The sequence below is a fragment of the Lynx canadensis genome, chromosome A3, assembly GCF_007474595.2.
Source record: "Lynx canadensis isolate LIC74 chromosome A3, mLynCan4.pri.v2, whole genome shotgun sequence".
Classification (NCBI taxonomy): domain Eukaryota; kingdom Metazoa; phylum Chordata; class Mammalia; order Carnivora; family Felidae; genus Lynx; species Lynx canadensis.
The window spans coordinates 57743078-57764216 of record NC_044305.1 but is presented as its reverse complement, the minus strand read 5'-3'; the positions used below and the strand labels follow the sequence as shown (position 1 = coordinate 57764216).

The window sequence follows — 21139 nt, the reverse complement described above, 5'->3', positions numbered from 1 at the left end:
GCCCCTGTCTCTCAATAATAAATAAACGTTAAGAAAAATTTTTTTAAAAAATAAAAAAAAAAGAATCACTGTACTGAGTTTGTTTTGTTACATGTTTGGTTTCTAAAGCAGTAGTGTACAGTTGAAAGTTGTATTTTAAGAAATTTTGTTTTTTCATTTGGTGTCATCACTAATATCTAATAATGTTGTAGCTTTTATCTTAACAGTATTTTCAAACCAAACTTTAGATCCGTGAGGCCTTATAAATGGGTTTTGGAGATGCGAGGCTGTCACAGTAGGTTTCTTCAGCCTGTGTGCATGCATGTTCTTTCACATGCACTATCTTTCTCTTACACACCTTGACTACTTAGAAACGCTGAGTCTTCCCTGGAGAAGGAAGAACATCAGTTGTAAGTGGATTGAGCATGTCAGTAAATATATGTAATAAAGGGAATTCTAGAGATCTGATTATCCAGTGTTTCTCTAAGATCATTATCCTCCCCCAGATGCTGTTTTTCTAACCAGTGTGGTTTTTCTCTTTTCCCCCACCTTCTCTCCTCTTCATCACTTTAATTCTGCTTTCCTCTCATTCTCATGCTGTCCATAAATCTTACTTAACATAACCCAGCAGGTAGTTTGGCAGACTCTCTCTGTGTCATGTGTATGCACCAAGGGACAGAATGCCCATGCTGTTGCAGGTACTGTCCCAGGGGTGTATGAGAGAGAAAGGCGGAGACTGGCAGCCCTCACCATTCACAAGGACAACTTATTTTTATTTTCCAGACCTGTGTCACCATCTGTTTCTTTCATTCTCCTTCTGATCTTCTCACACAAACTCTACATTTCTTCCTCTGTTCATCTCATTTTAATAAAGCAAGAGTCTGGGGGGTGAGCCAAGTCTAAAACAACCTGCTGTCGCTGAATGATGTTTTATTACTGTGGCTCGCCGGACTCACCTGGATCTCTTTTCGGGGTAGTGGATCTCATTAAGCATGCCATCCGTCCAGGGCCTGCAGTGCTGCTCTATATTGGGTAATCTGCCTGTGGCCACACCAGAAGGTAATGCTTTCTGCAAGGTTGTTACAGGTGAAGCTTCTCTGCCTTTGGTGTGCCAGATGATTTACATGCACAAATCTTTTCTAGAAAAGAAACAACTCTTCCTTGTAATTAGTTGAAATAGTACCAGTCAGTTCTCTTTTTTCCTCGCATTTTTACAAATGAGCAAATTGAGGTTCAAAGGTCATAGTTAATGGAGTAGCTGCTCCATGCTACATCTTATATACATCTGTAACTTTTATACTTACTTATTTCTTGCATAGCTTGTAATCACATTTCAAAGGGTGAGTCTTGTTGAAGTCCCCAATTCTTGTCACTAGGATAAAGTGAATGTATGTCTCTCCCTTGTGGGAGGGGCTGGGAACTTGTGTTATTGCCTGTGGGTGGGGAAGGTAAAATGCACATCATTCAAAAGCCACACATTTTATTTTTATTTTTTTCTTAAGGATGAAGAGGAAGAAATCAAACTAGAGATAAATATGCTGAAGAAATATTCTCATCATAGAAATATTGCAACATATTACGGTGCTTTCATTAAGAAGAGCCCTCCAGGACATGATGACCAGCTCTGGGTAGGCAAATGTTTCCCGAGGGTTTTGTGAGGTTTCCTCTTTAGTTGTACTAAAAAGGACAGTAAGGACCTTCCAGAGGGAGGGGAAAGAAAAGCAAAGACAAAGGGGGTAGTGCCTGGTATCTTCCTTGGCTTTCTTGGTTAAAGGTTAAACAGTCTTGGCTGAATGTTTATTTTTATGTTGGCTTCACTTTGCGTGGAAAAAAGTTAACTTCATGTTTCAGGAATAAAATGGCACTTTTTAAAAGTAATGTCACCAAAACGCAAGGAAATTAGGAGCTCGGAAATTAAACCAACAATAAAAACTTTATTTATGGAAATTAATACGGAAGCTCAACTAAATGCATCTTCTTTGCCATCTGGAAGGGGACAGGTCACAAGAAAACAGTATGACAGTATTTATTAATAATATTAATGATGACAATTAATTGAAAGTATTAAATTCCAGGGATATTCCTAGAATTGATAAACATTCAGCCTTATCTCTTACTGAGCCACGTCTGTCTTGAAGATAGTGACACGGACATGCTGTCAGATCTGTGGTTATCATGATAGTTATGCCAAAGGCACTGGACTTAAAAAGCAGGAAAATAAATACTTTTTCTAATTTTTTAAAACTCATCATAGAAAATTTGCAAAATTAAGGCAAAAGAGAAGCAATTAATCTTTATTTTCATTGCCCAAGTCCAATCAAAGTTAAAATTTTAGAATCGCTCGATTCATTTTCTAGGTATTTAAAAAATATACTTGTGTTCATATTGTATAAACATTTAGGTGTTGTAAAAAATGTATTTTTAAAATTATGTACTGCTTTAAAATAGCATTTCTCTTAATATAAAATGTTGAGAATCATAATGTATGGAAGATAGAATATCTTTGACTCTGGCAAATGAGAGAAGATGTTAGAGTATTTCCATCAGATTTCTGATAATTAGTCACTAATTAAGGACAAAATGGTCTTCCCATGCCCATATGAGAGAGGAAGAACACTTTAGAATCGCTGCACTGGGGGATGTGCTGTTAAATATCAGAAACTCTTAAATCTTCTGGATCAAACATACACAGTGAATAAATTAAATGGCGAAATGAGCTCTCAGTAATTTGGATGCTTCCAAGATGATCATGTACCCAGATCTTTAGGGAAGGCAGAGGGGGGTTAGACTGCTTTCCTGACTTCCCTCCAGTGTGTACTAATAGCTGTGATGCTCTCACTGACTGCTAGGATGTGCTAGTCACAGTGTGTCTTGTCTGTCCCGTAGCTTGTTATGGAGTTCTGCGGGGCTGGGTCCATTACAGACCTTGTGAAGAACACCAAAGGGAACACACTCAAGGAAGACTGGATAGCTTACATCTCCAGAGAAATCCTGAGGGTAAGGAGAAGGGCGAGTCTGTGATGCCCGGTACATGGTCTTGTGTTTCCATTTTCATTTTCCTAGCCCTGAGTATTACTTTGCATTAACTGTAACTGTACAGATTGTTCTTTTCATGACAGCCAAGGGCTCTGTATAACTGGCTGGCTTTGATTGTTTAAGCTACATCATGGTTTTGATTATGACAAGTATCTAAGGAAAGTAGACTTACACAAAAATAGTTTTCTGTATTTCCCTGAATTCACCCTCCAGGTGTTAAAAAGAAAATCCAAGTGAAGAGAAATCGTCTCTAACTATTGTTTTTATAGGAATCCTGTGTCTAAGCTTATGAATCAATATCAATGATGCCAATCGCTGGCTTTTAGAATCATCTTGTGGACTTTGACATTAACTCTGAGAATTTGTTGCAATATTTACGAGGGGAAGTTCTAATGTTTAATGTTTTTTACAGCTGATTGAAAGCCAGTTTATTATGTTAACGTTTCTGAACTACTGTTTTAGCAGATTCTAAATGATCGCGTTCAGTAGTGGTGCTGCACTTATGCCACGGGCAGAGGGCCTGTGTAGATTGCATTTGGAAAGTGCGTGTGGGTTAGCAGTGGGCCTCTTCCCTTTGGCCAGCTGTCCCAGTGTCACTACCCCTTAATTACACATTTAGATGATTTTGTTGGATTTCATTTACCCACCACATTTAAAAAATAAAGACTGTGGAGCTAAACTAGAATCTAATTCTTAATGCTTCTCTCACTAATAAAAAAAACTGTTGCTGTATTTTTTACTTATAGGTAAATTTACCCTACTTTTATATTTAAGTTTCTTAGAGGATTTCAGGTTTAAAAAACACCACCTAGAATTTACAGAGATGAATTTTAATTCCTTTTTATTTAGATGTTTTATGAAGCCCTTGAAATTAAGCAATTCCCTTAAGAAAACTAGTCATAGGGGCTGAGGTGGAAGAACCTTACCTTCTCTTTATAATCACACTCAGATTTCATTATGAAAACATGAGAGTCCTATCTTTTATGGTTATTGTAAGAAGCAGAGTCTAAAAGTGGAAAACTATCCCATCCTGTACTACTGTGAAAGAGTTCACCAAGTGGGCAAATGCATTCATTATATTAACAACTAAAACTCTTGGCGTGGTCTGCAGGAGAAAACAGTGGTTAGAGTGAGGCAGATGTGGGTTTGAGTCCTGCCTTTGCTACTTACCTGATACACACCCCTGGCAAAGTTACTCCCCTTTAAGGACTTTCTTCATCTGTAAATTTTAGATACCAACCTTATGAAGCAAGTGTCATTGTTATGAGAATTAAATGAGTTGGTATATATGAAATTATTTAATGTAATGTGAGTATATAACGAATTGTCAGTAAATATTACACTTACTGACACCTTTTGTGTATATAATTCCAGTGTAGGATTTCTCAAGCAGAGATGTAGGTTTTAGTATGAATGCCCTAGGTGTCAAATGTATTTCGCCTATCAGAGACAACTAACATGTTTTTATGTACGCAGGCAAGCATTTTTCTACTGATCGTGTAATAAGTATATTTAGCTATTTTACTTCCATTGATCTCAGACATTATTTCAAAGATGCCCAGGTTGTTTGAGTCCCTGGAATGATCATAATAGCTTAATGGACATCCTTCTGAGATACACCAAATGTTTTCCACCTCAGTGGGTACCTGAAACAAAGAGTTCCCTTCATTTACATTTCATTTAGGATGGCAATTTTTTCTATAACCAAAGTCTAAATGAACTAAAAACAAGTCTCTGGAAGAGTCAGTGTGTCACAAGCTAGTGTGTGTTTTTTCACAGGGACCACTGAGAGTCCACTTTGGTAAAGAGAAAGCAATATGGTAAGAAGGAGGTGAGCTGTCCTGGAAAAGGAAGGCACCCAGCCAGCCCAAGTGGATAACCTGGGTTCTCAAAGACACTGCTGGGTTAGCTAATTTCTGCAGCAGCGAAACTTGTCTACCTTCTTTAGTAGATGTTAGATTCACATGCTGTTATTATGTTAAGATCCTCAGAAGGTTGAGAGTCATGAGCATATAGGCCTCAGACATCAGTAGGAAAGCTCTCTTGGGCTGGCCCACTGAGACTCTTGACCAAAGGTTTACCAACAAAGCCAGCCATGTTCATTCCAGCCCACTTCTACGTTTATAGTCCGCACAGCTATTGATGCATTTTAGTAGAAGCTGATATTCATTGTAAGCCTTTCATAACCAACACTGAAGGACAACCTTTGATGTTCCTTTGCTCTATGTCCATGAATGAGAGTTACAGGAAGAATGTTTTCTGGTTTTGAAACTTTGATGCATTTGCTCTAGGGTGGTATTTACTGTGTATTTGGACTATCTTTGCTATGGAGGAATAATTGTGGCTTAACTTTTGGCATGGAAGTAGTTGAACATGCATTCTCTCTCTTCATATAGGGAAAGATGTACTCATTTGGAATAATCATAACTCAAGTTCACACTGTCTACGAGCTGTTAGACACACCTTGAGTGGTTTCACCTGGAGACACATCAATCCCTTAGCAGTAGGGACAGGAAGTAGATATTTCTTAAGTTTATTGCTTGTAAGAAACAAGAGTGCATGCAGGCCACATTTCTTTGAGAAGATGTGAATATTTATGTTTGTTGCTGCTAAGATAATCCTGTAAAAGTATAAGATGGGGGTTGTGAAAGAGAATATAAAATGAACTGAAATAATAGAAGTAGGAATTATGAAGGAATTAGGGAAGCTACTTTTTTTGTTTGTTTCTTCTTTGCTGTTCAAAGTTATGCCATGCTGAAAGGAGAGACTTTCTTCCTAACTATAGCACTAACATACCATATATTTTTAGTGCCTTTTTCCCCTAGTCAGTGCTTTGCGGTGTAACACTGCACATCCTGTGTGGGGGGAAAATAAACAGGGCCATCAAGTAAGCTCAATTCTGCTTTATAAGCAGACTAGTAAATTGTTGTTTAGAAACCCCCTGTGCTAGAAAAATTAGTATTCTAGAGCGGCTGTTATATTTAACACATACCCTACACAGTAATGATAATAAAACCTCACACAAAAAATCAAACTGGAAAATGAAATAAACCTTTCTTCTGATCTGGCCTTTTTGAATTGAGACATTTCAGAATAAATAGGTTGCTTGTATCTTAAGGAGGCAGCCTATAGATTTGGCTTCTCTAGCTAAAGATAGAAAAAGTACAGGAGTTGTGAGAATGACACCTTTTTGTCTGTCGGGCATCTGTTGGATGCAGAATGTGTTTTTGTTCTTCTGCCACCTCTCTTAAGAGACATGCTCTTGGGCTTTGCTCCAGATACAAGGTCATCAGAAAGTGCTATATGCCCAGTAGGGTTTATATCCTTGGGAAGGAAGGATATTTTATTTGAACATAAAGCTGTTTCAGTGGTAGAATTGTTTTATGCTGGGGTGGAAGTGGGATTGATCAGCAGTTAGCAGTTTGTCACTATGTGGTGGGAAAACTAGGCAGTGTTCAACAGCCAGACTTAAAATCCTCTCTGGCTCTTTGCTTTTCCCCTGGGATGGGTCTAGTTCAGATATACCCACGGGGTCACCCACTGAAAGATGGACATGTAGCGTGGGAAAGGAACCACCCTGTACACAAATAGCACAAATTACAGCAGAGAAACTACAGATGGTAATCTAGAGCGTATCTTCAAGGAACAGCTAGAAACGGGTAATGTTGCTCACACAAGGGACCTAACCCACTGGAATTGGGGAATGGGTACTTCTTTCTGTTTGTGTGGTACTACTGGTGATGTCTTCATGGGAAGGCACTAAGGTTGAATTATAGTACGTTCCGAATATGGTTCATAAAGCTATTGGCGTGCATGTGCATTTTGTTATAAAAAGTGTGTTCCTGGCTATTTGCAGCAACAAAGAACTAAAATTCAAATATGTCTGTCTTCTTCAGGGACTGGCACATCTTCATATCCATCACGTGATTCACCGGGACATCAAGGGCCAGAATGTATTGTTGACTGAGAATGCAGAGGTGAAACTTGGTATGTGATGCATGTGCCACATGATCTAATACTTGGCCCCTGGTGCAGACCAGTGACACTCTCTACCTCACTGGCATTTAGCTAAAAGCTCAGTCTGTTACCCACATTTTCTGTTTTGTTCTACTTAAGAAGTGAGAACTGGGCTTATTATTTTGTCTGGCTCCAACCGCCCTTCCCTCATGCTTCTCCCCTCTGCTCTGCTCACCATATAATAGACTACTGTTTAAATCAGATCATATCACTTTCTTTCTTAAAGACCCGTTAGTGGCTTCCTTTTACACCTGGAATAAAATGTACATTTCTTACCATGGCCCATAAAAAGCCATGCCTCCTACTACTTTCCAGCCCTACTTTGTGACCATCCTCACTTCTCTCTTCTTCAGTTCACTCATTTTTATATTTCTTAGACTTTTCCCTTGGCGTCTTCACATACGCTATTCCCCACTGGGAACAGTTTTGAAGTTGCAGTTTTTTCCTCATCTTCAGAGACCTTCCCTGACCCTCTGATCTGTATTGGGTCCCACCACTTGTTTCCTCATTAATACTGATCACAATTTATAATTATACAGCTATTTGTTTACCTCTATTTCTGACTTATTTACCGGAATATAATTTCTAGGAGTGTAGCAACTAGGATGTTTTATTTATGAGAGCATTCTTTTTTTTTTGTAATTTTTTTTTAACGTCTGTTTAATATTGAGAGACAGAGAAACACAGAGTGTGAGCAGGGGAGGGGTAGAGAGAGAGGGAGACACAGAATCCGAAGCAGGCTCCAGGCTCTGAGCTGTCAGCACAGAGGCCAACGCAGGGCTCAAACTCAAAAACTGCGAGATCATGACCTGAGCTGAAGTCAGTTGCCTAACCAACTGAGCCACCCAGGTGCCCCTTATGAAAGCATTCTAATTTGGCACCTAACTTAGTGGCTTAGATGTAGTAGGTGCTCAGTAAATTTATGTGTGGATGCTTGAATGGATGAGGTCCAAAGTATCTTCCTGGAGATGATTTTATAATGGTTCTTCTATATTTCCTGTTTCCCTTACCTGAATTTGAACTTTTCTCTTTTTTCCTTTAAAAAAAAATTTTTTTTTAATGTTTTTATTTATTTTTGAGACACAGAGAGACAGAGCATGAGCAGGGGAGGGGCAGAGAGAGAGGGAGACACAGAATCCAAAGCAGGCTCCAGGCTCTGAGCTGTCAGCACAGAGCCCGACACGGGGCTCGAACTCATGGACCGTGAGACCATGACCTGAGCTGAAGTCGGACGCTTAACTGACTGAGCCATCCAGGCGCCCCTGAACTTTTTTCAATCCCACTTTTATATAATGGTTCTGTCAAATTTTTAAACAGAATTAGCAGTAAGTTTTCTTCCACTAAGGCATCACAGAAAAAAATTCTTTCTACTTATAAGGATCTACTCCATCTTTCAAAAATCTTACGCACCGTAGTTCTACCTTAAAATCTTCATTATTGCTTTCTTGCATAATACCTCCATTTATCGGTCGTCTGTGGAGAAATAGGGTGCCCATTTAGGAAATTCCCTCAAAACCAAGATAGGAGACACTTGAATTGTTCTCATTCCCAGTGACTCAGCAAGCTGTGTGTGTCCCCTGCACTGGCCCGCTGGTGCCAGGCCTGTGATACTCCCTTCGTAATAATCGCTTGGTGATCACTTGCGACTGCTATTTGAGTTGCTGCAAATGGCATGCACTGCTTGGCACATGTGTCTGTCTCAGGAGCCCTTAGCTTGTCAGCCACCTCTTGGCCATGTCGTTGCCCGAGTGGCTTCAGGAGATGTACATACACAAGTTGAGTCTATAACCCCACTCCTGTGAGTGATCTCAGCATCGTGCAGTCCTCCTAGGGGTAATGACAATGTACATAGTGGTATCATTGGCAAACATTCTATTAGAGATCCTGATCTTCCTGTCAGCTCTGCCTCCCACCCTTGAACTTTCCTCTAGACTACCATCATCGTTCGGCTGAGTAGGATGTAGGGGTCACTCTGAAAAATCAGAAGTCCCAGGTACTCTGAGGGGTGTTTCTTAGTATGTTTGTGATATAGCTTCATTCTCTTTATTGAATTCATTACTGTGTTCTTTCCAGAAAACCTTTGTGGCTTTCTTCTCTTTCTGTGGTTAGTGCTGCCTCAGAAGCTAGGTCACGTGGGTGTTAGTTCTCCTGAACTTGGAGCTTTCTATGACTTGATCTTGTTTGTCGCAGGCATGTTTCCTGCAAGCACCGAACGTCCTAATTCATCCAAAAGTCCCTCTGGTGGCCACTATCCTGGAAGCTCAGGGAAGTGGCTGGGTTCAGGCTTCCCAGGAGCCAGTAGACTGGTAGAGGATCTTGTCATTTTAGTGGCTCTGCTCTGGAGACTGCTCCTTATCAGTGCTGGTGACCTTGAGGAGTTTGTATATCCATGAAGTATTACTCCTTGAGTTTACTCTGAAGATACCTCCTCCTCACCTTTCTTCGTCTGATAGTTTACTTATTTGCTAATTATGTTCTACTCCTTCCTTTCTCTTCCTCCCACAGTTGATTTCGGTGTGAGTGCTCAGCTGGACCGGACAGTTGGGAGGAGAAATACATTCATAGGCACCCCCTACTGGATGGCTCCTGAGGTCATTGCCTGTGATGAGAACCCAGATGCCACCTATGATTACAGAGTAAGAGGCGCCTACTTTCTTGGCCTTTACTGGGTCCCTGGCATTCCTGAGGGATGGGGGCACTGCTTACAAAAAGCTTACTGCTTTTTCAATGAGAATGACTTGGAAACTTTGTTGCAAGTGCAAATTTTCTGGAACGGTATTGAGATGCTGTCTTGTTATTGTTCATCCCCCATCACCTCTGTTCTCCTTACTAAGTAATATTCTGCTTTCAGGGCAATGCAAGTCACTGACTTGTGCATAGAACTTTTTGTCATGAGTAAATTAAATGCTTCTGCCCTGTTTGCCATCCTTGTAAAATTGAAGAATATAATCAGATGTTTATTATACTTTTAAAAATACTGTCAGAATATATAACAATAGCTTCATCTATGTGAAATTTTAGAGTATTGCTAAAGAGCTTTACAGCTTTGATTTGGCACACAAATAATATATTTAAATTATTAGAGTGACCTCTAGGGACTTGTATCAATAATGCACTTTTTTGATCTCAATGTAAAGCCCATATTTGATCATCAGATTCAGGTTGAGCGTTTACAAAAATTATTTTTTTAAAAAAGTTCTCTTGCTGTAATTAAACGAGTCAGAGTGTCTATGTATCTGTTAACGTTATTCAAAATTGAGTTCATATTTCCACACTCTCCAGTGTATTTTAGTATTTATTATAAATACCCAATTAATGAAGCTCATTTTAAGCATATGGTATGGAGGAATTTTTATTTTATTTTATTTTATTTTTTAATTTTTTTTTTAATGTTTATTTATTTTTGAGACAGAGAGAGACAGAGCATGAACGGGGGAGGGTCAAAGAGAGACAGAGACACAGAATCCGAAGCAGGCTCCAGGCTCTGAGCTGTCAGCACACAGCCCAACATGGGGCTCGAACTCACGGACCGTGAGATCATGACCTGAACTGAAGTCGGACACTCAACCGACTGAGCCACCCAGACGCCCCAAGAAATTTTTATTTTATTTTTAAACATGCTGGAGTATTTTACAATAAATTATAGACTAGGTGACTTTTCACTCTTTATTATGTTATTACATATCCAAAAATATTTTCCAGCATACCCAAAATATTATGATGCTTAAGTAAATTAAAAATAATTTCATAGTACAGAGTTTGTAATTAAACCCAACTGGTTTATACCTGGCTTATCCAAACGAGTGTTTAATATAGGACAAGACATTGTATTTGGTTGTTTGGCTACTGTGTATCTTTTAATCAAGGCTAACAAACTGCCCCTCCTCCTCTTTTTTTCATGACACTGATTTGTTGACAAGGCGGTATTCCACCATATAGATTTGTCTTACCATTTTTAAATTTTAACTTTACAATCTTTGTTAAGGTATTTTCTTTGTGTCTTATAAACTGGAGAAATTCCATTAGTATTGAGAAAACCTAAAGCAGGATTGCCTCAGGAGATGAGTATGGTTTGTGTTATATCACACCAGGGGGGCGTGAACATCTGTATATCCCACCACTGATGCTTAAGATTAGTCACTGAGTCCAGGTGGGTGAAGCCCCTCCTTTGCGCTTGACAGTATAGAAAACCTCATAAAAATAAGGGAGAAATTTGTGGGCCTGTCCTTCTTGGAATCAAACATGTGTTTGAATTGTGTAACATAATTATAGGTTATTTAGAAAACTGAGCAACTTTAAGTAAATCTTTCATTAGAATATAGCATATAAACAAAAGAATGCTAATGATAATAACTACCCAATTGTCTGCTTTTTAAAAATCTGTTTTGGATTTTAAGAAATTGGCTGATAAAACTTACTTCCGTCATTCATCAGCCGATGTTTATTGAGTGCCTACCACATGCCAGTCACAGTTTTGGGGACGCAAAGGTGAATAAAACAGACGAAAATGTCTGCCCTCATGAAACTTGTATTTGGGTGGGGAATAAAGTTAAAATTCAAATTTTACAATTAATATTTCAGGGGACTGAGAAGAGATTCCATGCCTAGAAAGGCAGCTGATTGCTTACTCCTTACTAAGTTTGAGGGGAGAGTAGAGAGGCTCAGCGGTGTGATTACAGTTGGTGAATTCAATTCTGAGCCTTTTATAAAGAAGGCTTTCTAGCCTTTAAACTTTTTTTTAAAGTTAATTTATTTTTTAATTCAAGTATAATTAACATACAGTGTATATTAGTTTCAGGTTAGCCTTTAAAATTTTAACATCTTAATTAAGTTTGAGATAGTGACATAAATCATAAAATTAAACATAACTTGGGCCAGGAGTCAAAATTATTTAATGTAAAGAAATGAGGAGACACACTGAACAGCAGGCATGCAGTGGCCGAGAGAAGCTTTTACATGGACCATCTCTCGTTCAGTCACAGATGGGAGTGGTTCTAGTTAACAGGTCAATTTTATATTTATTTTTTCATTCATTCATTCATTTGGAAAGTATTCTTACGTATGTGTTTGTGCTTTTAATTTTTTGGCAACTTCTTTTCAGTTTATATACCAAAAAATGCCTTTAAATCATTTGTGTGACTAGTCAGCAGTGATAAGTTAGTGGCTTCATATCTAATCCAGTAGCTGTAACATACCGTTTTATTTTTGCAGAGTGACCTTTGGTCTTGTGGCATTACAGCCATTGAAATGGCAGAAGGTGCTCCCCGTAAGTAATGTACTTTCTTTAGCCCAGTTCTTCTTTGTGAGTTAAAATCAGTCTCAAGCCTTCAAAAAGAACAACTTCATGGATAAAGCCTTTCCTAGTGGGGCATTTAGTGGAAGGAATCATAAGTACAGTGAAGTTTTAGATGTAAAAGGATTCTTGGCATCCACTCTTCCTTTTGAAGATCCCTGAAGTCTGTAGGCTACATTTTATCTTTTATGTAAGTTGTATTTAGATGTGTGACCCGAAATTATGCTGACATCAGATAATAGGCAGTAATTTTTCTTTTCACAATTTAAACTTTAGTGAAACTAAATCCTAACACGTGACATTTTAGTAATACTTATGTTATTACTTTACAAATAGAGGCCTAACTTTTTATCTGTAGAATAATTTTTTTTTCTTTTTTTTTCTTCCTTTTTTTGGATACTTGTGAAATTTGCTTCTCCCTTTCAGTTAAATCAATGACAACTTCATAAAATTGATTTTTGAGCAGAGACGGGTAGAATTGCAGAGAACAAAGGGACAAAACAGCGTTATCTGCTGGTCCCCCTAAAAAAAGGGGTACACAAAGAATGTGTACATGTCATGCTACATAGTTGCTGCTGAATAAATATTTGTTGAATGAATGAAAAAAATTTCCAACGGCTAAAAATTAGTTTACAGTACAGAAATGGATGTCAGTCTTGAACACCATGTTTCCTCATGTTTCCCTCTGAGGAATTGAGACAGGGATGTATTGCCAGATCCTTTGTTTCAGGTTTTTTTCACAGTGGGAATAGATTGTCTTCTTGGCCCCCATTTCTTAGCTGCCTTGTAAGATTCTTACAAAGGTAAATAAACATACAAAAATGCACATTATCTCTTTTGATATATTAATATGTGCGTTTACACCTGCTATGCCTTTATGGGCAAGTGAAAGAAGTATAAACAGTAAATGCACAGAATCAAACAATCCATTTTGTTCTCTCGTCTTTGCTCCTTCTTAGTAACACTGGCTGTAGCAAAAGAACAGTTAACATTTCTGGAGGGCTTCACTGGGCTTATTACTATGTCTAGGCCCTCTGTGAATGCCTTTTCGAGCAGTATCTGATTTAATCCTCACAATGACCCTATGACAATAAAATTATTTTCGTTGAGATCTTATAGATGGTGTAGAAACTTGAGCTATTCACTCTTTTAAGACTTTGAATCCATATTTATCTTTGATTTATGAAAACTTTCCAATGTCAATTTGAATTGTGAAATTATGTTCTTCTTGTTGCTCTTGACCTCCTTATCTTTTGCTATGTTTATAAAGGGGGAAATTCAAGGTATATCCTAGGGTTGATAGCTGGATGTCTAAACTGCTTGACATAAAGATTATCAGATGATGGGATAGCGCATTTGATATTTTGAGTGAGCCCTAGAAATTAAAAATGAGTAAAATAAGTGCCATACTGACACAACCATCTCCTTTCCCCAGCTCTCTGTGACATGCATCCAATGAGAGCACTGTTTCTCATTCCCAGAAACCCTCCTCCCAGGCTGAAGTCAAAAAAATGGTAAGCTATGTATGCTTTTGTTGTTGTTGTTGTTCTTTCCTTTTTTAAAACAAATTGTTCCTTTTCAGTTTCGCTCCAAGACAAAATTCTAGCCATTTTCATTCCCAAAGAACGTAAGAGCCAGCACCGTGAAACACCAGTTAAATTGGTTTTTTTCTTGATAAATTCTTTTCATTACAAAATAGTAACAAGTGACCATATGAAATACTGTAACATGGTTAAAGAAAAAAAGTTTCACTTTAATATTTAAGCCCACTTTTAAGTATATTTCTAAGCATTTTCACATTAAAAAGCATAGCTGTACTGACTTTGTAGTTCCTCGGGTAAGATAGGATTTGAACATTAATGGAGGCATTTACTGTAATGATTGCAAAACATTGGAATTATTTGTATCTTTTTCATTCCAGAAATGAGAGGAATGGTCCTCTCTTTGGGCTGCCACCTTTCTTTCTCCCTGCAGCTCACATACTTGCAAAGCCAAAGTTGCTTATGAGTGAAGGGAGATGATGGTGACCTTCCTCGTGAAAGCTTTAAGAATTGTAGCGGTGTGGAAAAGTGTTGATTTGGTTTAGTTTTAAAAGTCTTTACAGGAGAGGGTAGTGCTTTGTTTTCACCTGAGAATGTTGCTCCCTTATTTCTCCTTGAACTTTTTTTTTTTGAGTCCTTTCCTCTCACTTTGTCTCCATTCAGGCTCCTCATGCACGTGGGTCCTCTCCCTTTCTTCCATTCCTGTTTTCCAGGGCACGTCTGTCTCACTGGTGCCCACCTCCTACTATGGTGGTTTTTTCCCCTTCTGAAACTATTCTCACTTATTTTCCGATGAGTGTTATCTCCTCTCAGGTTCTTGACTCTAATTCTGAAGTATGTGAAACATCTCAGTTTCAAGCGTTCTTCTGTTCTGGATTTGGTCTTTTAGCCATTACTGTGCTCTTCTTGGTTGCTCATCTTCTGATGTTCTGTGGTTTTCTTTGCCCATCTGTGGGCTTTACATGCACACATGTGTTTTCACTCTTGTTTCTTTCATACTTCTCCCCGTTCCTCACTGTCTTTACCTACCTTTTGTCTGCTGGCAGGAATTTTCTCATTCTACTTACACTGTCTTTAACCACCTTCAACTCCAGATAACTGAGCTTATCTAGTTCCACTTACCAGTTTTTAGAGAGTTCTCTAAAGCCGTACAGTTGTCAAGATTTTAGCCCCACTTGGTCTCTTGTACTGAAACATGATAGCTGTAGTCATCAATGGTGGGTGGCCAACTTTAGGGAAACCAAATGTGTATAGAGGACATCACCAAGGAGTAAGTTCTGGGGGTGGGTAACACTATCTAGCTAAACTAAATAATGCTATTTTTATTAAAGGGAGTTTATGCTCTGTCTTCAGGGTACCTCACAATTCACAAGTCTTGTCAGCTGGCCCCACTCTGATTATTCTGTCTGTTATTTGCAGTTTGGGATTAACCATTCTGTGTATAATACAGTGATCTAAAGAGACAGCTGTAGATGGCAACAAATCTTCCTGCTTTCTTACACCACATTTTCTTTAAAGTTGATTAGATGCATTTTCATCCATTTACGTCATTGCTGTCATTTTATCCAGGTATTCTGAAAGAATGAGATGATTGCAAACATAGTGTTCTTTTTCCTTTCTGATTGCTATCTTCCTATCCACCAGTGTAAATTTCTCCTGCTGGTTTTAGAGAAGTGATCAGTGAATTCTCTTCTAGCAGAACTTGACAATTGATTTTAAAGAATATATTGTAGATCATTGATTCCCAAATGTTAATTTGTAGACATGGAATGTGAGAATCCCTTTGGAATCTTCATTTAGGGTTCCAACCTCAAAGTGTTTCATGTTTGTTAGGTCTGAGGAGTGACCCAGGTATTTGTATTTTTAATAAACTCTCAAAGTGGAGTTGATGGGCATTGGAGTTTAGGAATCTCTGTGTTAGAGCAGTTTCCGCTACAACTGTGTAGAATCTACCATGTTCCTCACTAGTCACAGAATAAAGTCACAACCTTGCTGTGTGACTTTGAGGACCCTTCTCTGAGCTGATTCTGACCTATTTTTCCGTTCTTTTCCACTTTTTATACTAGCATCAGAAAACGATTCATTACTCCCTAATACTTTTCTCCCTTTGTTCATGTTGTTCCTTTCACTCTGGAATGGTGGCTTCTCTCTCCCATTTCTAGAATATCAACTATCCTACTTTTTTATGCTGGCTAACCCCCTGTAGCAGTAGTTCTTTCTTCCTCTGTAAGGTTGAGTACATACCTGCTATTGTGCGTCCATAGATTTCCTCCACTTTATTTCCTATGTGTATTTCTTACAGAGCCTAACATAAACAAATGTAAATTGAAATGTAAATATTTGTCGAATTGAAAAAAAATGGGAAATTTGGATGGAAATACAAGACAATAGAAGTGATTCTTCAAAGTAGTGAAGTAATTAGAAAGAACTGAACTAAAGACTGAACAACTCATTCATTCAACAAAAATTTATTACATACCTCTTGTGGTCTGCCATGCTCAGTGCTGGGCATTGCCGACAAGTTGAAAAGTAGAAATCTGTTCCTGACCTGTACCCCAGCAGGGAGACAAACATAAACATGAAGTGTATAGTCTATTAAATGCAAACAACCTTAGAGGAAAGGCTTCTAATTTTGGGCATGTAGGGTGGAGTGTTGCCAAGGAAAGCCTTACCTAAAGAAACCATATCTTAGTCTCAAAAGATAGTATAGTTAAGTGTCTTGGCCAAGGCCATGGATGGGGGTCATCATGAGCCAGGCATGGAGGAAAGGGGAGAAGTAGAAGTAGCTAGTAGGGTAAATGTTTGTGACAGAGTCCTTGCCCTCCTCAGAGCTATTATGTATTTCTGTCTCTGTACATTAAGCATAGAGAACTGATCGAAATGTCGTATTAACAGGTTCAAGAGCCAAAGCATTTGGTCATTTACCAGCTCCTTATCTTTGTGTCCATCCTTGTCTTCCAGGTTCTGGACATCTACTAGCCTGTCTGCCTTCATTTTCACAAAAACCCCTGTGATTAAATGACTAATAAGCAACATTACATTTAAACCTAGTTCATTTAAAGCTGACTGCTTTCAGAGCTCTCTGTGGTGTATTGGTGGTGGTGTGGTATAACTCTTAAACCATGTTTAAGTGATGCTCCTTATCCACAATGGTCCCGGGTTCTTCATACTTTCCCTGTGCATTTGCAGAATGTTCACAGTGAATTATGAAGCTCTTGTATGTTTTCAGACTAATAATTTACTGATATTTTGGAGCTTTGCTCTTTGCAGTAGAAATTCGATGATCTTTGTTACTTTCTCTTACAGGTCAAAGAAATTTTTTAGTTTTATAGAAGGGTGCCTGGTGAAGAATTACATGCAGCGGCCCTCCACCGAGCAGCTTTTGAAACATCCTTTTATAAGGGATCAGCCAAATGAAAGGCAAGTTAGAATCCAGCTTAAGGACCACATAGACCGGACCAGAAAGAAGAGAGGAGAGAAAGGTATTAATCTGTTTTTATTTTCATCTTAAAAAAAAAAAAATTTGAGGTTTTTGCCCACCAGAATAGGTTACTCCTTTTCCACCCAGGAGTTTGTGCTCCCTTGGCTGGTGCTGGCATAGTTTGTCTCTGCTCTGCGGGTCAGCCATGAGCCTCAGGGCCAGCCCGGCTCAGGTGGAGTAGACCGGAGCTGCATGCTATGTCACCAAGCTGACACCAGATAAACCGCCACTGTGGCTGGTCAGCATGAAGGGATGTTTCTCTTGTTCCTCCTCAGGAACATGTCTTTGTTGCTGCTCTTTTTACTTCATTATGTGCATTTGCATTCTGAATAAGTCACTCAAGGTTTATTGAGCACCAGCTGTGAACATCACCATCCATGTGTTCATTGCATGTCTCTCCTACTTGAGAACCCTCTGGGTTTCTTACTGCTTTACTCTGTGCAGGTGGTGTGGCCAGGCCTGGGCCACATGTGTGCCTGACTACTTTTCTGTCACCATAGCACAACGTGAACATGTTAATTATTTAATGTTTCTTTCTGTTCCTGGTGTCTTGGTTTTATATCTCTGTGTGGTCTGTATCTACCTGTCCGGAGCACCGTCTGTCTCCTTGCTGTCCAGCAAGATGGAGCTCAGGCTTCTCCACCATCTTCCGCCTTCACCGAGGCCTCCAGCTCACATTGATCTTTCTGTTTTATGAATTCTTATCGTAACTTTACAGAACAACGTTTGATAACTGGCATCTTGATGGTGAATTTTTTTGACGTTCAAATTTCAAGGCCAAAAGAGAAACTAAGAAGAGCAAGTTCAAGGCAGTAAAAAGACTTGGTCACAGTCCTCTTTGGAGGTCTGTAGTGAGCTTTTTACATGTTCTTTTCAGTCTTCAGAGCTACATTATCAGCGATGCTCACAACTACTTTTGGTCCTCTGATATATTCAGTTATAAAAGTAATTAAGTTTGGTATGTTAAGCTATGCAGTTACAATAAGTGAACTGAAATTTGAAAACAAAGCTTTTTTGGGGGTGGGAGAGGGAGGTTATTTGTATATTGAATCATTTTCCCAGTATGTACTTTCTTAATAGCTCATCGTCATGGAGCATTTGCTCCGTGCCAGGCGTTTACGGAGTACTCCGCCTGGACTCTTGTGCACATTTGTGGATGGGAATTATGGAGCACTTTATCTTCATTTCTTTATTTTCAAGTTACATTCATTTACCTTTCAGATACCCTCAGCCTCTTGTCAATAATTAATAGTTCATAGTACCAAATTGTAAACATAACAGAGTACTACTTAAAAGAATCTAAAGATTACTTAGGTTAGAATTTCCTTTGGAAGCTAACCTATTTTTATGTTCTTTAAAATTATACAGTTTTGATGGTCTTCTCAGTGAAAAGAACTTATGTTGTATATATAGACTGATGAATCTGTAGATACGTGTGTTTAGAATTATATATAATGTAGACTGACCCCATTTTAAGTTTTCAGAACTGTTTTTCTTACCGAGATACTGATTTCCAACTTCTGTGTCTCTGAAAAAAGTTAGAAATGTGGTTTTTGTTTGCAAATAGACTTGTTTTACATATCTCTTCAACCTTTCTAGTTTTGATTGCTCTCTGGAGTGAAATTGTTCACTCAAAGTTTAGGTACTGACCTTAAGTACAAGGTCTGTTGCTTGGGGTGACGTAGTATAAAACCTGCTGATGTGAAAACAGGTTGCTCATGTTGACATTTTTGCTTAATGTGGTGAAAGAAGAGCACCTTCTCTCTCCTCCTCTTGCTGTATTGTTTTTGCACCGATTTTTCCCTGGCTTCACCTTTGTAATATGTGGGGACATTGGATTTTGTCTCTCAATGCCCCAAGTACTTCCTGTACTTCACTCATCAGTCCCGCAGACCTTTCTCTCTGCTGCACTCTGAGTGGCTCCCTGAGTGCCAACAGTAACCAGATGACATCTCCTAGTTGCCTTAGTTTGGGCAGTTAATCTCTTTCTTTAGCCTTTTGGCATCAATGGGATTTTGCCAATTTGCTGATGCATTGGAGTCACTTTTCTTGAGTGTCAAGAGCTTGAGCACCCCTCTCACAGCCCTGTACCCCCTCACCAGTGTATCCCATAAGGGACTGTCTTGAATACAGTGAAATCTGCTCTTCCATGGGGAGTAAGGGTGGCCCAGGGAATTGGGTGTCACCCCCCTCCTTCCCCAGGTACTCCATATACATTGTCATTTTCATAAAGAACGTATCGTTTATTTTCTGCCATAGTGCTCTTAGAGATGTTTGCGTGTACATCCATGTGTCATGATTTGTGAACTGTTCCATTTATCTTGTCCTTTATAGATGAAACCGAATATGAGTACAGCGGGAGTGAGGAAGAAGAGGAAGAAGTGCCTGAGCAGGAAGGAGAGCCAAGGTAATAATGATGAAGCCACTGTTCAGCTTCCTGCTTTATGAAGAGGTTGTTTCATGCTAATGCCAGGATTTCAAAAGATGCCTGCGTAGTTCGAAGAAATCTTAAAGTACTTTGAAAGTACCTTAATCTCTTCATTCTTCTTCATTCTTCAAAAGATTCTTATGAACACTTTTCTCCCTCTGGATTCTCTTATTCAGTGGTGCTTTACCAAGATTGCACCGTTTCCCCTCCCCCAGTTATTTGGAAATGTAGAATGTTGTGTTTGGTTCTGAGGAAAGGGATCTTGCCGCTGGCACTTACTGCTCCAGAAGGCATGGATGGTAAATGCTGTGCTGCGTATTAAATAGTCCTACCCACAAAGAACTGTCCTGCTCATGGGCCAGTAGGGCCCCCATTGAAAAACACTGCAGTCTTTACTAAAATGTTTTCTGTTTTGTTTTGTTTTGCTCTTCCCACAAGTGTGGTTACCAGTATTGCATTTTTTCTCTGAGTGTATATAATGTCCTGACCCATCTACTAGTCTATGTTTTGGTTATCTGTGGCTTCCCAAGGTACAGTGAAGCAGAAGGTTGAAGGTTTGCTAGTATGAACCTTATAGTAACTATTCAAGGAATATGAGATTTTGAAATTTTAATAATGGTCTTGCCTGGCAGTCCTTTGTGCTTTAGCCACACAAAACTTACTGAACAAAAGGAGGCTGGAAGGGCGTGTTGAGAGACCTATAGGGACCCACGTGTGGGCGGTGGGGGTTTGAAGAGAGCACATGAAGAGATGAGAAAATCTTTTGATAAAACTCCGTAATATCCTTTTCTTCATACATAGGAGAATGTTTTAATCCATCTGAGACTAAATATTTTCTAGTAATTTGAATCGATTTCATGAGAAATATAATTGTTTTGGATAGGAGTATGATAGAAGGAGAGAGTGGTTTCAGGAGATTGATTTGCCATGTTATTTCTGGGCATTGGAAGTAGAGTGGTGGCTCTCAGCAGGGAGACCAGCTAGGAATGATGTTGTTTATCTCCCAGTGGCTCATTCTTGGGACCCACTTGGGCTCAGCTGCTTACTCTGGAGATAGGCAGTGGGAGGGCATACGTGACAAGACTTAGTGGACCAGAAGAAGAAGGGAAGGGTAGTGCTGAAGATTACTCTGATCATTCTATTGTGGTAGACTCAGAACGTGATGTTGCTTTTATTGGTGGGAAATAAGGTGGTCAGAGAGGGACTAATGAAGTGGGAGAAGAGGATTTCAACTTTCCTTTTATAGGGTTTGAGTTGATGTGAGAATCCGGAGTTAGAGATGTCTTGTCATGCAGACATCCCGGACAGAAACAGATAAAGGATGTAATACTATTGAGTTGTAGATACAGTTATTCCCATGTTTA

At 39.1% G+C, this 21139-nt stretch overlaps 1 protein-coding gene across 50 annotated transcripts in view; it reads left to right on the top strand.

The window, feature by feature from the left end:
• MAP4K4 (mitogen-activated protein kinase kinase kinase kinase 4) overlaps positions 1-21139 on the top strand; it is a 196388-nt gene that overhangs the window by 120109 nt on the left and 55140 nt on the right. For all 50 annotated transcript variants that reach the window (XM_030310348.1, XM_030310357.1, XM_030310371.1 and 47 more), the window contains 8 exons: positions 1482-1607; positions 2866-2976; positions 6912-7002; positions 9538-9668; positions 12244-12298; positions 13761-13839; positions 17173-17348; positions 19682-19754. In XM_030310348.1, coding sequence (XP_030166208.1) covers positions 1482-1607; positions 2866-2976; positions 6912-7002; positions 9538-9668; positions 12244-12298; positions 13761-13839; positions 17173-17348; positions 19682-19754 — 842 coding nt within the window. The remainder of the gene's footprint in view (positions 1-1481; positions 1608-2865; positions 2977-6911; positions 7003-9537; positions 9669-12243; positions 12299-13760; positions 13840-17172; positions 17349-19681; positions 19755-21139) is intronic.